Source organism: Osmerus mordax, chromosome 10, assembly GCF_038355195.1.
Source record: "Osmerus mordax isolate fOsmMor3 chromosome 10, fOsmMor3.pri, whole genome shotgun sequence".
NCBI classification, from domain to species: Eukaryota; Metazoa; Chordata; class Actinopteri; order Osmeriformes; family Osmeridae; genus Osmerus; species Osmerus mordax.
Window position 1 is genome coordinate 2,008,138 of NC_090059.1, and position 19,902 is coordinate 2,028,039.

A 19,902-nucleotide genomic window follows, 5' to 3' on the forward strand; every position below is an offset into this window, starting at 1 on the left:
CATTCACATCTAGTTTAGTTACAAAAGTTGCAACTATAGAACGTGTCTGACCAGGGTGTTAAAATCATTCAGTGTCGTGGATAATGCTAGCACAAACCACAACTTGACCAGAGTTGCTTCATGTACAGTGTAGCTTCATCCAGGACAGGAGTTCACAAATCTGATGTTTGATTTGAAGTTAAAATGCAGACCAATGTAATGAAGTGACACCACAGTTTTAGCCCTACTGAATCCGAATCCGAATGGGCTTTATTCACCAAGGACGTTCACACAAACAAGGAATTTTCTGTGGCAGGAAGGTGCATACGATAAACATATAAGAATCTTATATATAAAAGTAGAAAAGTCTAAATAATTCTAAACCATACTATACAATGGAAAACTTAATATATAAAATAACATCTCAAATAAAATAAGATGACTGGTAGATGACATATGCAATGTGCAATAGATAGATGTGATAGATGGACTTATGAATAAAAGTTATAAATAAAATAATAATAAAAGTGTTAATGGCAGTGGGAGTCCTTGGCCTTGTTGAAGAGACCACACTTGCAGCAGGATGGATCTGGATCTGCTGCAGTATAAATGGTCATTCAGGACCTCAACCCTGTCTTACAGATACCTCACTAATGTCAAGTTGGGCCAGGGGAAAGAACAAAGATTAAAACCGATAGTCAATACAGCCTGAGGGCTGCACTCACTGAGATGATTGAGGACAAGCAGAAAGCAACGAAGGAACAGGCTGAAGGGTTTGTTGAAGAGCTGCAGGAGATCTCTGAGCTGCAGAGACGAGCCAATGAACTGGAGCAGCTCTCACACACCAACCTCCTCCAGAGCTCTCCACCCCTCTGCCCCCCCACACTCAGCAAGGACTGGTCAGATGTCAGCATCCACCTGGGTTTGGGGAAATTCAGGAGAGCTCAAAGGAGCTCTGTAGCTCAACTGGAGGAGGCTGCTAGGAGAGCCTTTTCTGAGCTTGAGGAGGAATTCAATAAATCCATGGAACATTTCCCTGATTTGAAGCTGAAAGTGATGCTGCATTATGCAGTGGATGAGACCGGTGCCTGATGCAGCATGTCCAGAAATGATCCTGTCTGGAAATGGGAAACATTAATTTAGAGTCTCCCTTCAAATCCCAAAAGGTTTGAAAAAGTCCTTTCTGTCTTGGCACCAAACGGTTTATCTTCAGGGTTATTTGACTACGATGTGTTAGTGGATGGGAAGGATGATTGGGCAGTTGGATCAGTCGGTTGACTGAAACTGGATTCTGGACACTGAGGTAGACGCACATATTGAACCAGCACCTGTTCAGCTTTACCCCAGCATGAAGGAGGTGAGTGTTTTACCCCAGCATGAAGGAGGTGATTGTTTTACCCCAGCATGAAGGAGGTGAGTGTTTTACCCCAGCATGAAGAAGGTGAGTGTTTTACCCCAGCATGAAGGAGGTGAGTTTTTTACCCCAGCATGAAGGAGGTGAGTGTTTTACCCCAGCATGAAGGAGGTGAGTGTTTTACCCCAGCATGAAGGAGGTGAGTTTTTTACCCCAGCATGAAGGAGGTGAGTGTTTTACCCCAGCATGAAGGAGGTGAGTGTTTTACCCCAGCATGAAGGAGGTGAGGTTTTTACCCCAGCATGAAGGAGGTGAGTTTTTTACCTCAGCATGAAGGAGGTGAGTTTTTTACCCCAGCATGAAGGAGGTGAGTTTTTTACCCCAGCATGAAGGAGGTGAGTTTTTTACCTCAGCATTAAGGAGGTGAGTGTTTTACCCCAGCATGAAGGAGGTGAGTGTTTTACCCCAGCATGAAGGAGGTGAGTTTTTTACCCCAGCATGAAGGAGGTGAGTTTTTTACCTCAGCATGAAGGAGGTGAGTTTTTTACCCCAGCATGAAGGAGGTGAGTTTTTTACCCCAGCATGAAGGAGGTGAGTTTTTTACCCCAGCATGAAGGAGGTGAGTTTTTTACCTCAGCATGAAGGAGGTGAGTTTTTTACCCCAGCATGAAGGAGATGAGGATGTGTAGATTATTATCTACTCTTTCATTATCCTGTAATTTACCCGAGAAATTAGTTCGGTGTCTATCGTGGATGTACAGACAGATATCCAATGGTTAAAACACGTAAATCAGGGAAAAAAATGAGAACTCCAGAATGCAGGAGTGTAGAACATCCAGTATGAGGTGAACTGGTCCAGAATGCAGGAGTGGTCACAGAGGTATCAGTCAGAAGTGTTAAAACTGCATTATGGGTCTTTTTTCATTTAAACTGCAGTCATCAGGAGATGACCTCAGGAGACCCCTGTGTTGTTTAACTGTTAATACTTATTTAGTGCTCTAAACAAATTGCGAACAACAGAAGAATAAAACTATCAATTATTTCCTATGTGATCATAAAACATTGCAGGATGAATGTTGCCTAATCAGGACTCCTCCTGTTGCGACCTGGGATTCTCACAGGACTTTTCATGCCACCTTGTGGCCACAGATGAAAGTACAATCGGTAGTGAAGTCAGAAAGACTCCATAAATAATATATTGCTGAAGGTACAGAGGTCAAAAATGGTTCTCAGTTTTTCACCCTTGTTATTAGGACAGTGTAGTGGGCATCGGTCCTTTTCTGTTTTTCAGTAATGAACCAGCATCAACACTACAGGGGATGTGATACAATAATGATTAGTAGAGATGTTAAGCTAATTATAAGAAGTCAGTTAAACACGTCTAGCTGTGGTTAGACTACGGATGCTCTGGTTGTCTTTCACCTCTGTTGATTCTGTTTCGTAACAACAGAATAGAACTGCAGTCAGCTTTAGCTGGAGGAGAAATAAGACTTGTTAATCAGCAGGTGATCATCTAGTGTTTTTATCCATTTCCTGTCTCAATATTCATCCATATTCTGACAGGAAGATGGTGTATCCTGGTCCTGTACAGCTGCGGCGTAATCCCAACATACAGGAGTCATTGATATATAGGTTACAGTAGGAACAAACACATAAATGAATGAATGTAGAAAACAGAATACATTCTGTCTTAATATATTAAGGCAAAATCTACTGACTTACTAAACCAAGGCCGTAGCCATGGAGTCAACATTGGGGGGGACAAATTAAATGTTTTATGATCATTTCGGACAGCGTGCGTGGTTGCCTGTCGTATATTTTTATATCAATATATTGGGGGGGATGTGTGGGGATGTGTCCCCCCCAATATATATTATGATAACAGCCTTGGATTAAACATAAACACTGAGAAATCCCAGATTTTGCAGGCACTACTGAAGCAGCTCCCTCTAGAGAACTTGTCCTTGGGACTCACAGTGACCATGGTGTCTGCTACAGTTCAGTTTTAGAGTTAGTCGCTCGCATCCATCCATCACCTTTCATCCATGCAGATCTGGAGCTCCTGAGGTCTTCTCTGTCCTTCGGAAAGTATGTGTCCTTCAGATGCTGTGGAGGAGGGCTGGGGGTGGAGGAGGGCTGGGTGGGTGGGGTGAAGGAGTGGAGGAAGGGTGGGTGTGGAGGAGGACTGAGGGTTAGGAGGGCTGGGTGGGTGTTGAGGGCTGGGGGTGGAGGGCTGGGTATGGAGGAGGGCTGGGTGGGGGTGGAGGAGGGCTGGTGGTGGAGGAGTTGACCTGTTGTGAAGTCCTCTTCATTAATCACAGAGTAGAAGCACCTAGAGAGCTGTCCTACATATCACACACCCTAAAATAAAACAGAACAGCTATTATAAGAGCCCGTCTTAAATAAGACAACAGTTCCTTCTTAAACAGGGCCATGCTGTCACCTTAAACAAGGCTGTGCTGTCCTTGACTGTGGACTGACTTACTAGCCATTACAGTCAGAAAGTGTCTACTTGCAGTATAGAGCAGAAAGTGGTGATGTATCCGGTCTTGAAATCTTCATTAATGACATGGAATAAACAGGCTGCCAGACCAAGCGATGCTGAAATAGTATTTTTATTAAATACTTTCAAGATCCAAGTTTTGAAGAATAACAAAGCTATGATGAAGACCAACTAACATTCAGACAAACACTTAATAGTCGTCAATTCATGGTTGTATTAATTGTACATCATGATCATGCAAAAAACTCCAGCGTCCGAGTGCAGGCTGGAGAGAAAGCACAGCCCTGTAATAGTAGTAGTAGTAGTAGTAGTATATCGGTACAATGCTGGGGAAATACTAACAACAAGGGCCTCATACCAAGCTACGGCTCCTCAAAATGTTTTTTCAAATGCTTTTTTGTATTTTTAAATATATATATATATATGTCACCTATTCAACATTCTGGATGGAAGCTTTCATTTCAAAGATGCAAATATTGTTATACATGATAAACTCTTATCTCCATCCGTATTCAATTAGGTACATGGTAGAAATGCTCAACTGAAACATGCATATACTAGATGTCCCTCTGGTGTTCCACAGCATGGTACATCTGATCCTGCTGGCCAACACACTCTCTCCCTTTCTCACCCTCTCTCAGAAAGAGCCCTGCAATTCAATTACCGCTAAAGGGTAGACTACTACAGATCAATAATTGTACTTAAATCAATAAATATTCAATCATATTCCAATGTTTTCAATTACTGCTTATTGTTCTTTCCCTTTCTATTGTGTGTGTGGGTGTATCAGTGTTTGTTAACTTTCAGTTCATAACAATTCTTTCAAATCTGGTTGGCGATCATATTATAAATCTAACTACCATTCTAAAATGTGTCAGTAAGGGGCATTCAGTCGAAGTCTGTGTGTGTGTGCTACAGGGAGAGTGCAGAACTCTAGCTTGGCTGAGCGGTACATTACCAACAGTAAACAACGGTAAAACAGCAATAACCACAACAAAACCCAACCCAACACAGAAACAGAGAGACAGTCATGTCTGAAACAGCCATGTCTGAAACGTGGATGACCAGGTCATGATGAAGGTGGGGACAGCTGCATGGGTGGATGAGCACACAACATCAGCACAGCAGCAGGCCAGCATCTCCCCCACACAGAGGCAGAGCTGCTCCACAGCCAGGCCCTGCCACCAGGCCCTGCCACCAGGCCCTGCCACCAGGCCCTGCCACCAGGCCCTGCCACCAGGCCCTGCCACCAGGCCCTGCCACCAGGCCCTGCCACCAGGCCAGGGACCAGCATGAGACACAGCTCCGGGTAGGGTGGAGGGGTGGGGAGAGTTACGGTTGGGACACCTGAACTGCAAGCTGAATCCCTCTCAATGGAGCTTTTCTATATACTCAAAAAGTACTTGTCCATGTGACCTAGTTCTTGAGTGTGTGTGTGTGCGCGCAAGAGAGAGACTCCCACAATTAGGAGGAGCATGCTTTAAAATGTGCAAGCAGTCAGGCCCGGATAAGGAAGTGAGGTGATACTCAGGGGCTGGCTGGTTAGGTGTCCCGTGGGAGTGTCTCTTGAATGCATGTACATGTATATACACATTTCTACACCCACTGTCATACACAGTGACTAGAAGGAAACAGGGTAGAGTGACTAGACGGGTGGTTAGACACACAGAGAGAGAGCGAGAGAGAGAGAGAGAGAAAGAGAGAGAGAGGGGGGGGAAAACATGCAAAACGCAGACCATTTCCCAAAGCCCACCTCTCCCTGACTGCATACAGACATACCAACACACAGACACGCACAGCAGCTTCACTTGCACGATAAAAAGTTATAGTTTTTTTCTTCTTTTTAAACTCACTTAAAATTTGCCTCAGATACAGAGTCAGTCAGACACAAGTCTCAGATATTCACAGAACAATGCAGCTGGATACGATGCTGAAACACAACGAAGCGTTGTCAAACCCAGCCCCTACCCTTCCCTTCTCTCTGTAAACAAACTAACCAACAAAACAATAACAAAAAAACAACACAGAAACGCAAAAAAAAGCCTACAGCTCTACACTTTGGTGCTTCACCTTTTGATATCAAGTTTTCACCTCATCAAGTTCTGATTGAACTGACTTGTTTTTTTTCCCCTCTACACTTCCGGTTGGGAAAGTGTTCCCTACATCCTAACATCACAACTTCCGACATTCCAACACAACGCAAGTTCTGCCCGATGGCTCGTAGAGACAGACAGACAGACATCTCAGCTGCTAAAATCTCACTCCCCACTCTCCTCCCTTATTGGTTTAGAAATGCTTGCTTGGGTTCGGTGGTGTCTGGTACATCTAGTCATATTTTACACAGTATAATCATAACTCATACTCATAACTGTCACAAGTTCAACGGTTCACCCTCTCCTCCCCCGTTTGCTGTCATCTCACACGGGCAGAAGAAAGATGGCTGCCAGGGGAGGGGTTCAGAGGGCAGAGACGAGCCCTCCTATTGGGCGCCAGATGCATGCATCATCCCAGGGGGCGAGGTCCGCACTCGGCCAGCCCCCAGCGGATCAAAGGAAGGAGGGGATTGGTTGGTGTTGTGGAGAGGGTGTGGTCTCGCCCAGCCGGGCTCCTGGCATTGGCCACACAGAGGACAAGCCTCTAAAACACACTAGCCCAAAATGCCCCAAAACATGAACTCCAACTGGAGCCTCACCACCCTGGCTGAGAAGGAGAGGGAGGGAGACAGAGAGAGAAATAAAACAATGAACGATGAACAGCCTTAAACAAACAAGCCATGGCTGGACTCTCTTCCACCATGTTATTATTGTCTTGCATCTTTTAGTTGTGTCCAACTGCGGGTTAACTAGCCTTTATAAGTTATGTTATTATGTTGTAAGATTAGGGTCAGCGCTGTGTTCTTTAACACCAGACAAGGACAACTCACTTTCTTTTCATTTATTCTTTCAACTGGATGCAACTGAAAGCACTTGTAAGATTGAAATATCTACCTATTAACAACTTGGTTAAGATATTAAGATGTATTTTCAGTAGCATGGTGACCGATAGGTTCTATGGCATGTAGTAGGTCTTCAGGTACTGTGAGGTCGAGTCCACACACAGCATGTGTGTGTGTGTGCATGAGTGAGTGCATGTGAGTGCATGTGTGTATGCGTGTGTGTGTACCTGATCACTGCAGCGGAGCGGCAGGGGCCCCTGAGCAGTGGAAGTGAACATTGAGCCACTTGCTGTCGCGACGGTGCCACACCCTGGTCTCCTCTGATTGGCTGGAGCGGGGGCGGCCCTGTGCGTCTACAAACTGGGTGAGCCGGATGTAGGCGATGCAGGCGGCGTCCTCGCCAATCAGGTGAACGTGGGGGTTCAGCAGGGTGGTGTGGACCGGCTTGCTGTTCTTGCTCAGCACTAAGCACACACACACATTCAAGGAAACAAACAGGGACATGTGAAAGGTCAGGGCTGTGTGAGGTGCCACAAAATCATTCAAACACCCAAGCTGACCAGGAGAAGCCCCCTTTCTGCCACCCTGCTGAAAGGGTGCCGCACACCAGGGATGGGAGCTTCTCCTGAAGGTGTGAATGTGTGTGTGAGTATTTGATGGACTCACAGTTCTCAAAGTAGAACTTGTGGAAGTCCATGCCCTCTACCAGGTTGCCCAGGGCCTCGGGTTCGAACGAGGTCAGTCCCGGGTCACAGATCCTCCTAGGAGAGAAGATGGAAAATGAACAGAGGATCAAGAAGGAGAAAAAAGATGGACAATACTTTTTTAACCATTACAGTTTGCAAGCTCTTGATCTTTCAAGCACATTGCTATCTAGAAACACTAAAAAAGAGTCCATACCATTCGAGATAGTCTTGTATCACAATAACAATGTCAATAATTATCTCAACATATATTTAAGGATAATATAATAATAATAATGAGAGAATTTTAAGAGAATTCTCCATTGGAAATATTCAAATCTGGTCAAAATGTCCCCCTCAATATATTGATATAAAAATATAAAATATAAATGTGCTACGCTATGACAGGCAACCACGCATGCTGTCCGAAATTATCATATTTTTTTTTATCATATTCATAACTAAACTTAAAAGGTTTTCAGACTTTACCCTCAGACTCCCCAGCAGATTTCCCCCCCCCTAATGTTGACTTCATGGCTACGGCCTTGTCTCACACATATATTAGCATTATAGCCACCGCTACTCCTCCCCCAGTTTTTGCAGTAGCAGTAGAATTATGATTTTTTTTAAATAAGGATGATACATCTATATAAAAAAAATACGGTGAAATATATAAAAATAAGTTTTGGGGGAAAATTGTGTACCACCAGCACGCTAGCTAGCTACTGTAGCCAGTTCCACTGCTGCAGCGATAGCCATGTTGACGTGCTGCCAAGTCCAGACGTTCAGGTGCTCTTCTGACATCTCCAGCTTTGACATGCTAAGATGTCAGAAACAACTGTCTTTAGGAGTTAGCTAGCTAGCTGTGTGTGGTCCAGTAGTAGGAGTTAGCTAGCTGCAGCACCAGCAGTATCCACCTCCGTTTGAATGGGAGGGGCCGGAAACTTGTCAACTACATGTGTTTGTTTCTCAGAATTTTTGTAAGTAGAGGAAAACGGATTCCAAAATATAAAAAATACAAACATATAATCATTATCGTGGAAGAGTCCATCTGTCCGTCATTATCCGCAAGCTAAGCAGGGTATTCCAGATGTCCCTAGGTGTTCCTAGGTTGGAGGAGATATATAATCCCTCCAGCGAGGTCTAACCCGGGGTCTCCTCACAGTTGGAGGTGCCTGGAAAACCTCTATAGGAAGGCTCCCAGGAGGCATCCTCCTCAGATGCCTGAACCATCTCAACTGGCTCCTTTTGACGCAAAGGAGCATCGGCTCTACTCCAAGCTCCCTCCAGATGTCTGAGCTCCTCCCCCTGTCTCTAAGGCTGAGCCCAGCCACATTACGGAGGAACCTCATTTCCACCGCTTGTATCCGCAATCTGGTTCTTTCAGTCACTACCCAACGCTCATGACCATAGATGAGTGCTGGAACGTAGATCGCCTGGTAAATCGAGACCTTGGTCTTCCGGCTCAGCTCCCTGTTCACCACAACGATCTGGTAAAACAACTGCATCCCTGCTGACGCCGCACCAACTCGCCTGTCGTTCTCATGGTCCCACATGGTCGTCTTCTCCAAGTCCACCAAACACAGACTGGGTGCAAACGTTCCCTGGTGCTATTTTGCAGTTTCAGAAAAACAATTCCGCCACAGACCAGGAAAAACGTAGTCTAAAGTCAATGGCGCCTTATTTAGATGCTATTTTAAGGGCGCAGGCTTGGCCCGTGCACACTACTGGCGAGGCCAGGGTCTTCTTTCTGCGAAGCTACGTTACATTGTTTTGATTTATGGCGTGTTACATTTCTTCAATGATTATAAAAAGATTTTCATGAGAAATCTCTATGTAGGTGAACTTGATTTGTAACAATTGTGGCAATTTCTTCCCACGCCTGTTTAACCAAAGCTGTTTCTTCGAAGGGTTTCTTCTCCCATCTCCATCAGAATCAGGTTTATTCGCCATGTATGTTACACAAACACAGAATTTACTGTGGCCGGAAGGTGCAAACAATAGACATACGGGTCTTAAATTAAGTGCAAAAGTACAATAGTTAAACTAATTCTAAGAACTAAACAAGTTAAAAATATAACAATTTAAAAAATAAAAAATATATAAAAATAAGAATAAGAATTTGAATGAGCAGCATGAGTGGGCAATTTAGTGCAATGAGAAAACTGCTCTGCCTTTTCCATACAATGTCACTTCTCGATCTGTTACGGCCCTGACTAGAACGTCGGTCTCCTCGGCTTTGAAGCGCCTGGCAAATCCGCCGTTATAATAGCAATCCGCCATGGAACAAGCGCTACTCTTAAAGGGAATGTGAGATGACGCTCTGATTGGTTTATTGCACGTTACGCCCAAACCACACCCATTAGTAATGTAGCTACTTCGATATGCGCCAGGCGCAAAGTCATTTATCCTGCCGGCAAAATAGCAACCACGCCGGAGTCCCGCCCACAAATTTACTTGCGCTTTGCTTTTTGATACTTGAGTTTCAGATCGTTAAAATGGGCACTGGATGGTCAAACTCCTATGACCCCCCAAACAACTCTGTGAGGGTAAAGAGCTGGTCCACTGCTCGACAGCCAGGACAGAATCTGCATTGTTTAACACCCTCCTTTCCAGCACCCTGGAATCAACTTTCCCGGGGGAGGCTAAGCAGTGTGATACCCTGATAACTGGAGCACACCCTCCGGTCCTCCTTTTTAAAGATGGGAACCACCACCCTGGTCTGCCATCATCATGGAAGATTTGATCGGGAGAGAGCAATGGTACGGCTACACTTGAGTGTACCATTGCATTCTAGGAGTAGTAGTCCATACTCACGTGTATGCCTCAAAGTCTCCATTGTTGACAGCTTCAATTAACTGCTCTGTGATCTTGATGATCTCTTGCTTACGGGCTAGAGAGAGAAGGAAAGAGCAAGAGAGAGAGAGAGAGAATGAGGAGGGTTATATATAGCCAGACCATGGGAAGAGTAAGGAGAAATGAAGGGAGGGCTATATTAACTGATGAGAGCTGTTGGTTTCCTCTTAACATGTGTTCCATCTGTATACATCTAGCTCAGTAGCTCTACCTCCTGACAGAACCAGCCGCCTTCAGCTTCCTTAATCCCATCTCTTTTCTATCCTTTAACCCTACCAAAACTGCCCTCTTACGAGGCTGTGTGTGTGTGTGTGTGTATGCATGTGTGTGTGTTCTTACTGGGCTGGGGGCTAGTGAGGACGGTGCTCCCTAGAGGAGCAGCAGGAGGAGCAGGCTGGGCCTCTGGGCCGGAGGGGCCTGAACTGTTCCATGCCATACGCTTTACATCATGCAGAGGAGTGGCTGGAACACACAACGCATGGTCAACGCACGGTCAACGCACACACAGACATGCAAGCACGCTCACACACACGCACACACACCATCCATGCAGTTATGGACATGCATACCCTCATGCAGAAACTCAAAGGACATGAGTTACAAGACATACAGTGACAGAGACGGAACACACACAATGGAATGCACACAGGGGTGAAACACACACATGTAGAACACACACACAGGTGGAACACACAAGTAGAAGACAGAAAGTGGACATGCGGACCCGTAACGAGTAATGTGAGTGTGAAGGACGTCCAAAAGATGTAGTAGACTGGATAATGCCATTATGTCATGTATACATGTTGTCTCCCTTCTCTTCAGACTGTTCTATTCTATTCAACTCAAACCAATTCTTTTGGACTGGATGATCAGCCTAACAGCAAGGAGAAGACCAGAAGCAGGCTTTGCCACTGGCTCACAGCATATCAGTGTGGCATATGCAAGGGCAGCATTTTGCGACAGGAAGGAGAGAATGGGGTAGGGTGGGGGTGGAGGAGAGTCCTTCAGAAGTGCTAGTGAGGACAGGAGGAGGAGAGCATAGCAGAGAACAGGCCAGTGCACAGAGGCCAGAGGAGAAGAAGAGGTCTGAGAGAAGACATATCTAGGGTTTCTAGAGAGTTCCAGGGAGGCCAGTCACTGTCAGAGGAGGAGAGGGAAGAGAGAGGGATGGAGACAGCTGATAGAGGAGAGGTGAGAGAGAGGGATGGAGACAGCTGATAGAGGAGAGTTGAGAGAGGTATGGAGACTAGAGCCTGACCGATAAAGGATTTTTAAGGTCGATACCGATACAAATATTTGGTGATTTAAAAATCCGATATTCCAATATCGGCCGATAAAAAAATAAATAAAAAAAATCCAGAAACGCGTAACAAAACAAACTTATTTTCCTAACAGTAGTTATTTGTAGTTTACATTTAGTCACTTTTAGCAGAAGTTCTTATCCAGAGCGACTAAGTACAGGGACATTCCCCGAGGCAAGTAGGGTTAAGTGCCTTCCCAAGGACACAACTTCATTTGACATGGCCGGGAATCGAACCAGCAACCTTCTGATTAATAGCCCGATTCCCTAACTGCTCAGCCATCTGACTCCTGTTATTATTTCCTTACTAAAATAATATGTTAATGCAGTTTCTGATAAATAAAAATACAAACTTGAGATATGAAACTTAAAGTCCTTTGAACAAAAACACAACAAAAATAAATAAATAAAAAACATTAATATTCATTTATCGGCTATTATAAATGCCGATACCGATAGTTTGGAAAATGCCCAATATCGGCCGATAATATCGGCCCGCCGATAATATCGGCCTGCCGATATATCGGTCGGGCTCTAATGGAGACAGCTGATAGAGGAGAGGTGAGAGAGAGGGATGGAGACAGTTGATAGAGGAGAGGTGAGAGAGAGGGATGGAGACAGCTGATAGAGGAGAGGTGAGAGAGAGGGATGGAGACAGCTGATAGAGAAGAGGTGAGCGAGAGGGATGGAGACACAGTTAAAAGAGAAGGCTTCCTTCATTAGACTGAGGATCAGGTTAACAACAACACAACATTTATAAAAAAGGAACACACAGACAGACTAAATTCACACAGGGGAAAGCCGATTGGATAAGGAGAGGGGGTCAAGGGTGAAAGACTGTTGCCCTTAGTGACAGGAGGTGTGGTCCTCGCCTGGGGTGGCCGCAGAGGGTTTTCAGTTGCCATGGATACACTTACTGGCAGGTGAGTTGTGAGGTGAGGACAGAAGGGGGGGCATCTCCTCTTGGGCACTGCCCTGACTGACCACCGAGCTGTCCGCTAGAACACACACACACACACGCATACAGACACACACACACACACGCACACAGACACACACAGCATACAAACACACACACACACGCGCATATAGATACACAGGAGCAAACCCGCACTCACACAGACAACAGGCATGCACAATACAACACAACGCAAAAAAAACAACCACCACAGGCACACAGGCAGATAGTGAGAGACACACACCTCTCCACACTGCCGGCTTTACAGAGCACACACAGGTCTGGGAGAAACACACTTCTTCAATTAACAGAGGCAGAGGGAGAGAAAGAGAGAGAAAAGGGGAGAGGGAGAAAGAAAGAGCTTAGGAAGGATGTAAAGGAGGAGGCGCACTTTTCCTACCTTTCATATCTTCCTCGTCGTTGGTGTTGCTGTCCGTGGAACCCTGCACATGGACAGACAGGAGCACATGACATGCGTGTACACTCCACCTCAATAAGGGCCCCTTCAAATGGGGAATAACAGGACTGTCCCTCACCTTGACGCCATCAGGGGGGTTGTGCACCACCGTGCTCTGGGATTCCTGAGGGGCAGGAGGGCACAGTTAGACACACACACACGGGGCATACAAGGATAACAGAATCAAAGGAAAATAGTTCAAAGCACAGCAAAATGTGGTGAGGTAGGTTAGCATGCTAGGAGGGAAGACTACATTCCTTGGGGTGGTTAGGACGGTAGGAGGATGGTAGGAGGGTGGTTAGGCTGGTAGGAGGGTGTTAGAATGGTAGGAGAGTGTTAGGATGGTAAGAGGATGGTAAGAGGGTGTTAGGATGGTAGGAGGGTGTTAGGAGGGTGTTAGGATGGTAGGAGGATGGTAGGACGGTGTTAGTAGGGTGTTAGGATGGTAGGAGGGTGTTAGGAGGGTAGGAGGTTGTTAGGAGGGTGTTGGGAGGGTGTTGGGAGGGTGTTAGGATGGTAGGAGGGTGTTAGGAGGGTGTTAGGATGGTAGGAGGGTGTTGGGAGGGTAGGAGGGTGTTAGGATGGTAGGAGGGTGTTAGGAGGGTGTTAGGATGGTAGGAGGGTGTTAGGAGGGTAGGAGGGTGTTAGGAGGGTGTTGGGAGGGTGTTAGGATGGTAGGAGAGTGTTGGGAGGGTAGGAGGGTGTTAGGAGGGTGTTAGGATGGTATGAGGGTGTAAGGAGGGTGTTAGGATGGTAGGAGGGTGTTAGGAGGGTAGGAGGGTGTTAGGATGGTAGGAGGGTGTTGGAAGGGTGTTAGGAGGGTGTTAGGAGGGTGTTGGGAGGGTGTTGGGAGGGTGTTAGGATGGTAGGAGGGTGTTGGGAGGGTGTTAGGAGGGTAGGAGGGTGTTAGGAGGGTGTTGGGAGGGTGTTAGGATGGTAGGAGGGTGTTAGGAGGGTAGGAGGGTGTTGGGAGGGTAGGAGGGTGTTAGGATGGTAGGAGGGTGTTAGGAGGGTGTTAGGATGGTAGGAGGGTGTTAGGAGGGTGTTAGGATGGTAGGAGGGTGTTGGGAGGGTAGGAGGGTGTTAGGAGGGTGTTAGGATGGTATGAGGGTGTAAGGAGGGTGTTAGGATGGTAGGAGGGTGTTAGGAGGGTAGGAGGGTGTTGGGAGGGTGTTAGGATGGTATGAGGGTGTAAGGAGGGTAGGAGGGTGTTAGGAGGGTGTTGGGAGGGTGTTAGGATGGTATGAGGGTGTAAGGAGGGTAGGAGGGTGTTAGGAGGGTGTTGGGAGGGTGTTAGGATGGTAGGAGGGTGTTGGGAGGGTGTAAGGAGGGTGTTAGGAGGGTAGGAGGGTGTTATGAGGGTGTTAGGATGGTAGGAGGGTGTAAGGAGGGTAGGAGGGTGTTAGGAGGGTGTTGGGAGGGTGTTGGGAGGGTGTTAGGATGGTAGGAGGGTGTTGGGAGGGTGTAAGGAGGGTGTTAGGAGGGTAGGAGGGTGTTATGAGGGTGTTAGGATGGTAGGAGGGTGTTGGGAGGGTGTTAGGAGGGTAGGAGGGTGTTAGGATGGTAGGAGGGTGTTGGGAGGGTGTTAGGATGGTAGGAGGATGGTAGGAGAAAACTAGGATGCTTGATGGAGGACTATAGGATGGAGTTTAGGATGCTGTGAGTTGGATGTAACCCCGAGAGCAGTGGGATGAGGGGACTAACATGGACACAGCAACATGACAGGGCTAGGATAAGGACCTACCATCTGGGAGTTTGCTGCCATGTTGCTTTCTTTCAGGGCATTGATGGCGCTCACTATACTGTTCTTACTGTTGTTGGTCTGAGGCTGAGGCAGGGGGGTAGGGGGGTGGGGAGCGCGCGCACACACACACACACACACAGTATAGAGTCATAAGCTGCAAAGCACACAGGGATCCTGTGTAATGATCCCTCTCTAACACTGTTGCTCCTCTGGAGCGAGTGAGTGAGAGCACAAGAACATCTCTCTGATGTTCACTAACTCTGTTACTGTCTATATCCAGCTCTGATCCTCTACTGCTCCACTAACTGTCTACATCCAGCTCTGATATCATAATATCTCATGTGTTTATGGAGAGTTCCATTGTTAACCAACAATGGAAAGCAGACAGTCAGTGGACTATATTGCTATGACAGTTACTGAATGGAGGATTGAATGATGCATTACCTAAATAAGAAACATAGACAAATATGGACGAATAGACACAGAAAAGAGAGAGCGAGGGAGGGAGAAAGAGAGAGTCCAGAGGAGAGGGAGAGAAATGAGACATCCATACCTTGGCAGAGTCAGACTTCTTGTTGAGTAAACTTTTGCAAGCTGTGAAACAAACGAGAGACAGAGGGGAAGAGAGCGAATGAGAGCAGCGCCGGCGATGTCACCCAAGTGTTCAACCCCCACCGCCCACCACCCGTCCTAAAACACAGCCATACGGGCGGCTCACGCTACACAGTCCCACATAACATATCCCTACATACAAGAAAACATTTAAGATAAATCCTGCAAAAGCTCCCCCCCCCCCCCCCCCCCCTTAGATCTCTAAAACCTCCTTCTGGTCACACCTCTGACCTGACTAACAAGGTTTCTGATGAGGTCAGGAGGCTAGAGACTTCAGAGGAAAGCTCCTGTCAGCCTGCTCCCTGGCTGGATCTGGGTGCAGATCGTCCAGTGAGTGATGGTCTGACCCATACTGCCACTAGCCTGATGCAGTGGAGCCAGGTTAATGTAAATTATTGATTTATGTTAGAAGCTTGAGTTATTTCCCCTTGGTTGAAAGCTTTAAAGCCCTGCACTCAGAAACTCTGTTTCTATACAAAACACACATGCCCGGACACATTTCCCCCACTCAAAAACCTCTCCAGATTCTTACCTTCCATTAACAAGCGGAAGAAACCAAAGGAAAGATTGAAATGGCTCATTAACACAACATCAGGAGTTGACGAGGTGGGGAACAGAGGGTTGGGAAGCCACAGTTGCCTGTGTCTAGTTCATGCTGTTGATGCTCCATGTGTGTGTACAATCTCCCTTGGCCCAGCCATGCAGCATCCAAAACTACAGCTCCCACAATGCACAGCTTTCCTTCAGCAAATCAGAAATGAGGTGGTGGCACCTGATTGGGGTTTTTCTGGTTCTTGCCATCTCACCCTTTCAAGCAGCCAATGGGGTGAGTGCAACAAGCATGTGGGACAGATTCTAATACCAGCAATGCACCCTTTCCTCCTTGTAACATTAGGTGCGTTTGACTTCATGCAGCGCCGGCGTCGCCTGCAGCCGCCTGCAGCCAGGCTGACTTGAAGCAGCCAATGGCATTCTCAGCTTCAAGGCAGCCGGTGCTGCATGAAGTCGAATGCACCTAATCCCTGGTCTGACGCGAGCAGTCTCTGCCAGTGACTGGTTAGTCAAAGCAGAGCCCTCCTGCGTCTGACCAGCCAAAGTCACCACTGCTTACAGGGACAGGATGGAGGAGATCTTTGGGGGCATTTGAAGGAGCACCTTGCCAGCTGTTAAGGGTAACACACATCTACATGCAAAAGGCAACTAATCCTTTATGACACTCTGTTTTAGGAGGACTGGGTCAGACATGGCCTTATCTGTTTACAGCCAGGCCTGCCTCACACACCCAGGAAGGGGAGGAGTTAGCAATGGAAAAAGGGAGGGGGGGGGGGGGGCGGAGCGAGCAGGGATATAATCGCAGCACTAAGCCAATCGTAGGTAGATGTCAGGACCGGGGGCTAATCTGCCTTGTTCGGAGCAATGATGTCATCAGTCTTCAGCACTTACACGCAGGCGATTGGTCCGTTCACAGAGAGGAGCCCTGTGATTGGAGGATTCTATCGTACATTTCTGTCAATCACCCTCATCCAGAATCACAAAGCACCAATCATACACCTATGGGGGAGGGACCTGGACCCTCCAGAGGCTCTATCCCGGGCCTCTAGTCTCAGGTAGAGGCTAGTAGAGGCTACATTCAGGCCTCTGGTCTCAGGTAGAGGCTAAACTCAGACCTCTGGTCTCAGGTAGAGGCTAGTAGAGGCTACACTCAGGCCTCTGGTCTCAGGTATCTGGAGTTGCTACAGCACTTACTGAAAAGGAGCATCTCTTAAATCCTGTCAATGAACTAACTGGAGTTTTGTGGAACAGAACAGTGCTGGAAGGCAGATGTACTCAGTGACAGGCCGTCCCTTGTAAGGGGGCCTGAGAACCCTGTGGTTCCCTCTAGCCCCGCCCCCCACCCCCTCACACCAGTTCTGGGATCGCAGACCTCTCACCACCCCCCAGGCCGGAGGGAGACGTGGAAGGAGGACACGGAGATGCTTCCGGAAGCGTCTACCAGAGTGCTGGAGGGGAACCCAGAGGCACCGCTCGACGCAGTCTCCCCCCGTCCAGTCACCCCGGTAACCAGGGCCTGCACTCTGGTGACGCCCACCTCCCGTACCCCCGTGCCATCCTCCCCCGCCTCCCCCGGCCTCCGCCCGCCCCAGGTCTGACGATGGCAGCAAGCCAACCCAGCTCCTGCCAGCCCCTGCAGTCAGCCCCCTAGACACACGCCCCCCCAGCCCCGCCCCCAGCCCGACGCAGCCGGGCACTCTGGGGGTGTAGGTGAACTAGTGGGTGTGTGTGATGTTGGGATGTTGACCATGTAGAAGGTGGGGGATGGATGAGGTGTACAGATGTTAAAGGCTACAACGATGACATCGTTATTACAGTACTGTACATATGGCGTGTGTTTAGTGTGTGTTGTGAATATAGTGTGTTCATTTAGATGATATCCACTGATAAGAGAGGGTATGCTGTGTGTGTGTGTGATAACAGGGGAAGGGTCAGGCTTGCATGCGGGAAGCGGAATAGGGGGGGCACTGCGCCGCCCCAGGATAGGTGTGTGTGTATGTATGTGTGTGTGTGAGTGTGTGTGTGTGAGGAGGAAATGGGTGGGCGTGTCCCAGGGACATACCTTCCTGTGCCAGCGAGGCAGTGGAGGAGGCAGCAGCAGAGTTGGTATGCTGCCGGCCCACTAGTGGATAGAAACGCTACAGTTTGGGGGGGCTCGGCCAATCAGCCTTCGCTAGCTGACCTCACCCCCTCGGCTCCACCTGCACATGTCTCCATTCATCCCACGCCAAGCCTGCGAGGATGGCTGGAGACAGGTGCAGGAGAACACATAGGACCGGACCACAGGGAGGAACCCTGGTGGTTCCCTTTCGGCCCACAGACACGGAGCGTGTAGACCCGGGCTCTCTAGAGGGCCACAGGAACTACGTCCACATGAACCCTTACAGGTACCTGCAGGGCCGGGACACCGCTGTCAAGCTACGAAATGAAACCTCAATAACCCATTCTAGACTTCCAGTACGTCACCTCTCTCTCTCTCTCTCTCACACACACACACACACACACACACACACACACACACACACACACACGAGAGAAAGCAGAAAGGAGGACACACAAGGAGAGAGATGTTAGCACAGATAATGATGGTTACCCCTTCACATAAAACAAACAAACCCCACACGGTACAGGTGAGCTGAACATGGAGGAATGCTCTCACAACGCCAGCGCGTCCTCGCTCCTCAACAGCAGCAGTCTCTAGGTCTGACAGCACACCGCTCTCTCTATCAGTCTACCTTCCACAACACAAACACTCAATGACTGGCCTCTACAGCTGCATGCGCTTTCTCACAGAAACGAGGAGTAGTGGAGAGAACATTAGAACATGGTACCTGGAGGCACACACATACACACAAACATATACAGTATACACACACTCACATATATACACACACACTAGGGCTGGGCGGTATGGGCCAACATGTTTATCACGGTATAATTCGTAAGCACCGACGGTAACGGTATATATCACGATATATTAGTTATTCTGCAATCAGCACCGCAGCGGCTAATCTACCGCACTCGGACGGATTTGGATTGGGTAACTCCGGCACGCATGAGTTGAATTTTCCAACTTTTGCAGTGCTTTGCCACGTAAGAGCGACTTTAGTGCTCAACAGTAGCCTACGTTTATGGGATCGCAAGAAAACTCTGTTAAATAGTTGTAGTGAGTTAGCTATAAACAACTATTACATGGCTGAATATTCGATTCTGTTGGCCTAGAATAAACATTTCACAATTCTAACCAACCTGGCATTTGATTTGTTAAAAGCATTCTGGTAGATTGTTCATAGTCACACACATGCATGGCTTTCAGGTGGTGAAAAAGATTGCTAATGTTTCCACATTTGGCTAGCACAATTCGACGACACAACTTAAAGAGTAGGCTACTGTTTGTTGGTCGATGTTGGATAACTTGAAACCAAACCATTTCCAAACGACAGAAGAGGCCGTTTTAACCATTTCTTCTTCGTCCAGCAAATCAATCCCACTGGCGTTATTTCAGACATCATTAAAGCTTGCTTATACTTGCCAACAAAAGCAGTTTATTCCAATGAATGTTTGCTTCCTCTGGAGTTGCGCTAGCTTGTTTGTTGACTTTCATTGGCTGGCACAATACATGCAGCGTCCATGCTTAAATGTTTTTTTTTGTAAAAGATACAAATTTGAAGTAGCACACTAGGCTGTATCACTTGACTATTTTATACCAAACAGAAACACTTCACTTAATACATTTATGAATATATCGTGATATACATGATATGGCAAAATCCATATCATGGTACAAAGCCGTACCGGTATTCGTGTTCATACCGGTATACCGGCCACCCCTAACACACACATACACACATATATACACACTCACAAGCACCCCACACCTACCTGAGAAGTTTCTTGAGACCAGCATTGTGGTCAGGATGGCCCCCTAGACAGAAAGGAGGACAAGTGAGGGGGGGAGAGCACAACCTC

The 19,902-nt window shown here is 47.4% G+C and overlaps 1 protein-coding gene across 11 annotated transcripts in view; it reads right to left on the reverse strand.

Moving 5' to 3' along the window:
- Window positions 1-3,930: 3,930 nt before the first annotated feature.
- camk2g1 (calcium/calmodulin-dependent protein kinase (CaM kinase) II gamma 1) overlaps window positions 3,931-19,902 on the reverse strand; it is a 32,235-nt gene continuing 16,263 nt past the window's right edge. The window contains exons 12-23 of one of the 11 annotated variants that reach the window (XM_067245501.1): window positions 19,816-19,858; window positions 17,996-18,055; window positions 15,323-15,363; window positions 14,770-14,853; window positions 13,105-13,149; window positions 12,969-13,011; window positions 12,528-12,608; window positions 10,650-10,772; window positions 10,272-10,347; window positions 7,438-7,532; window positions 6,999-7,235; window positions 3,931-6,532 (exon numbers count right to left, since the gene is read on the reverse strand). In XM_067245501.1, the coding sequence (XP_067101602.1) occupies window positions 7,003-7,235; window positions 7,438-7,532; window positions 10,272-10,347; window positions 10,650-10,772; window positions 12,528-12,608; window positions 12,969-13,011; window positions 13,105-13,149; window positions 14,770-14,853; window positions 15,323-15,363; window positions 17,996-18,055; window positions 19,816-19,858 (924 nt within the window). In that variant the 3' untranslated portion in view covers window positions 3,931-6,532; window positions 6,999-7,002. Of the gene's footprint in view, window positions 6,537-6,998; window positions 7,236-7,437; window positions 7,533-10,271; window positions 10,348-10,649; window positions 10,773-12,527; window positions 12,609-12,968; window positions 13,012-13,104; window positions 13,150-14,769; window positions 14,854-15,322; window positions 15,364-17,995; window positions 18,056-19,815; window positions 19,859-19,902 lie in introns of all 11 variants that reach the window. The other 10 variants (XM_067245500.1, XM_067245503.1, XM_067245504.1 and 7 more) reach the window with 10 other exon arrangements.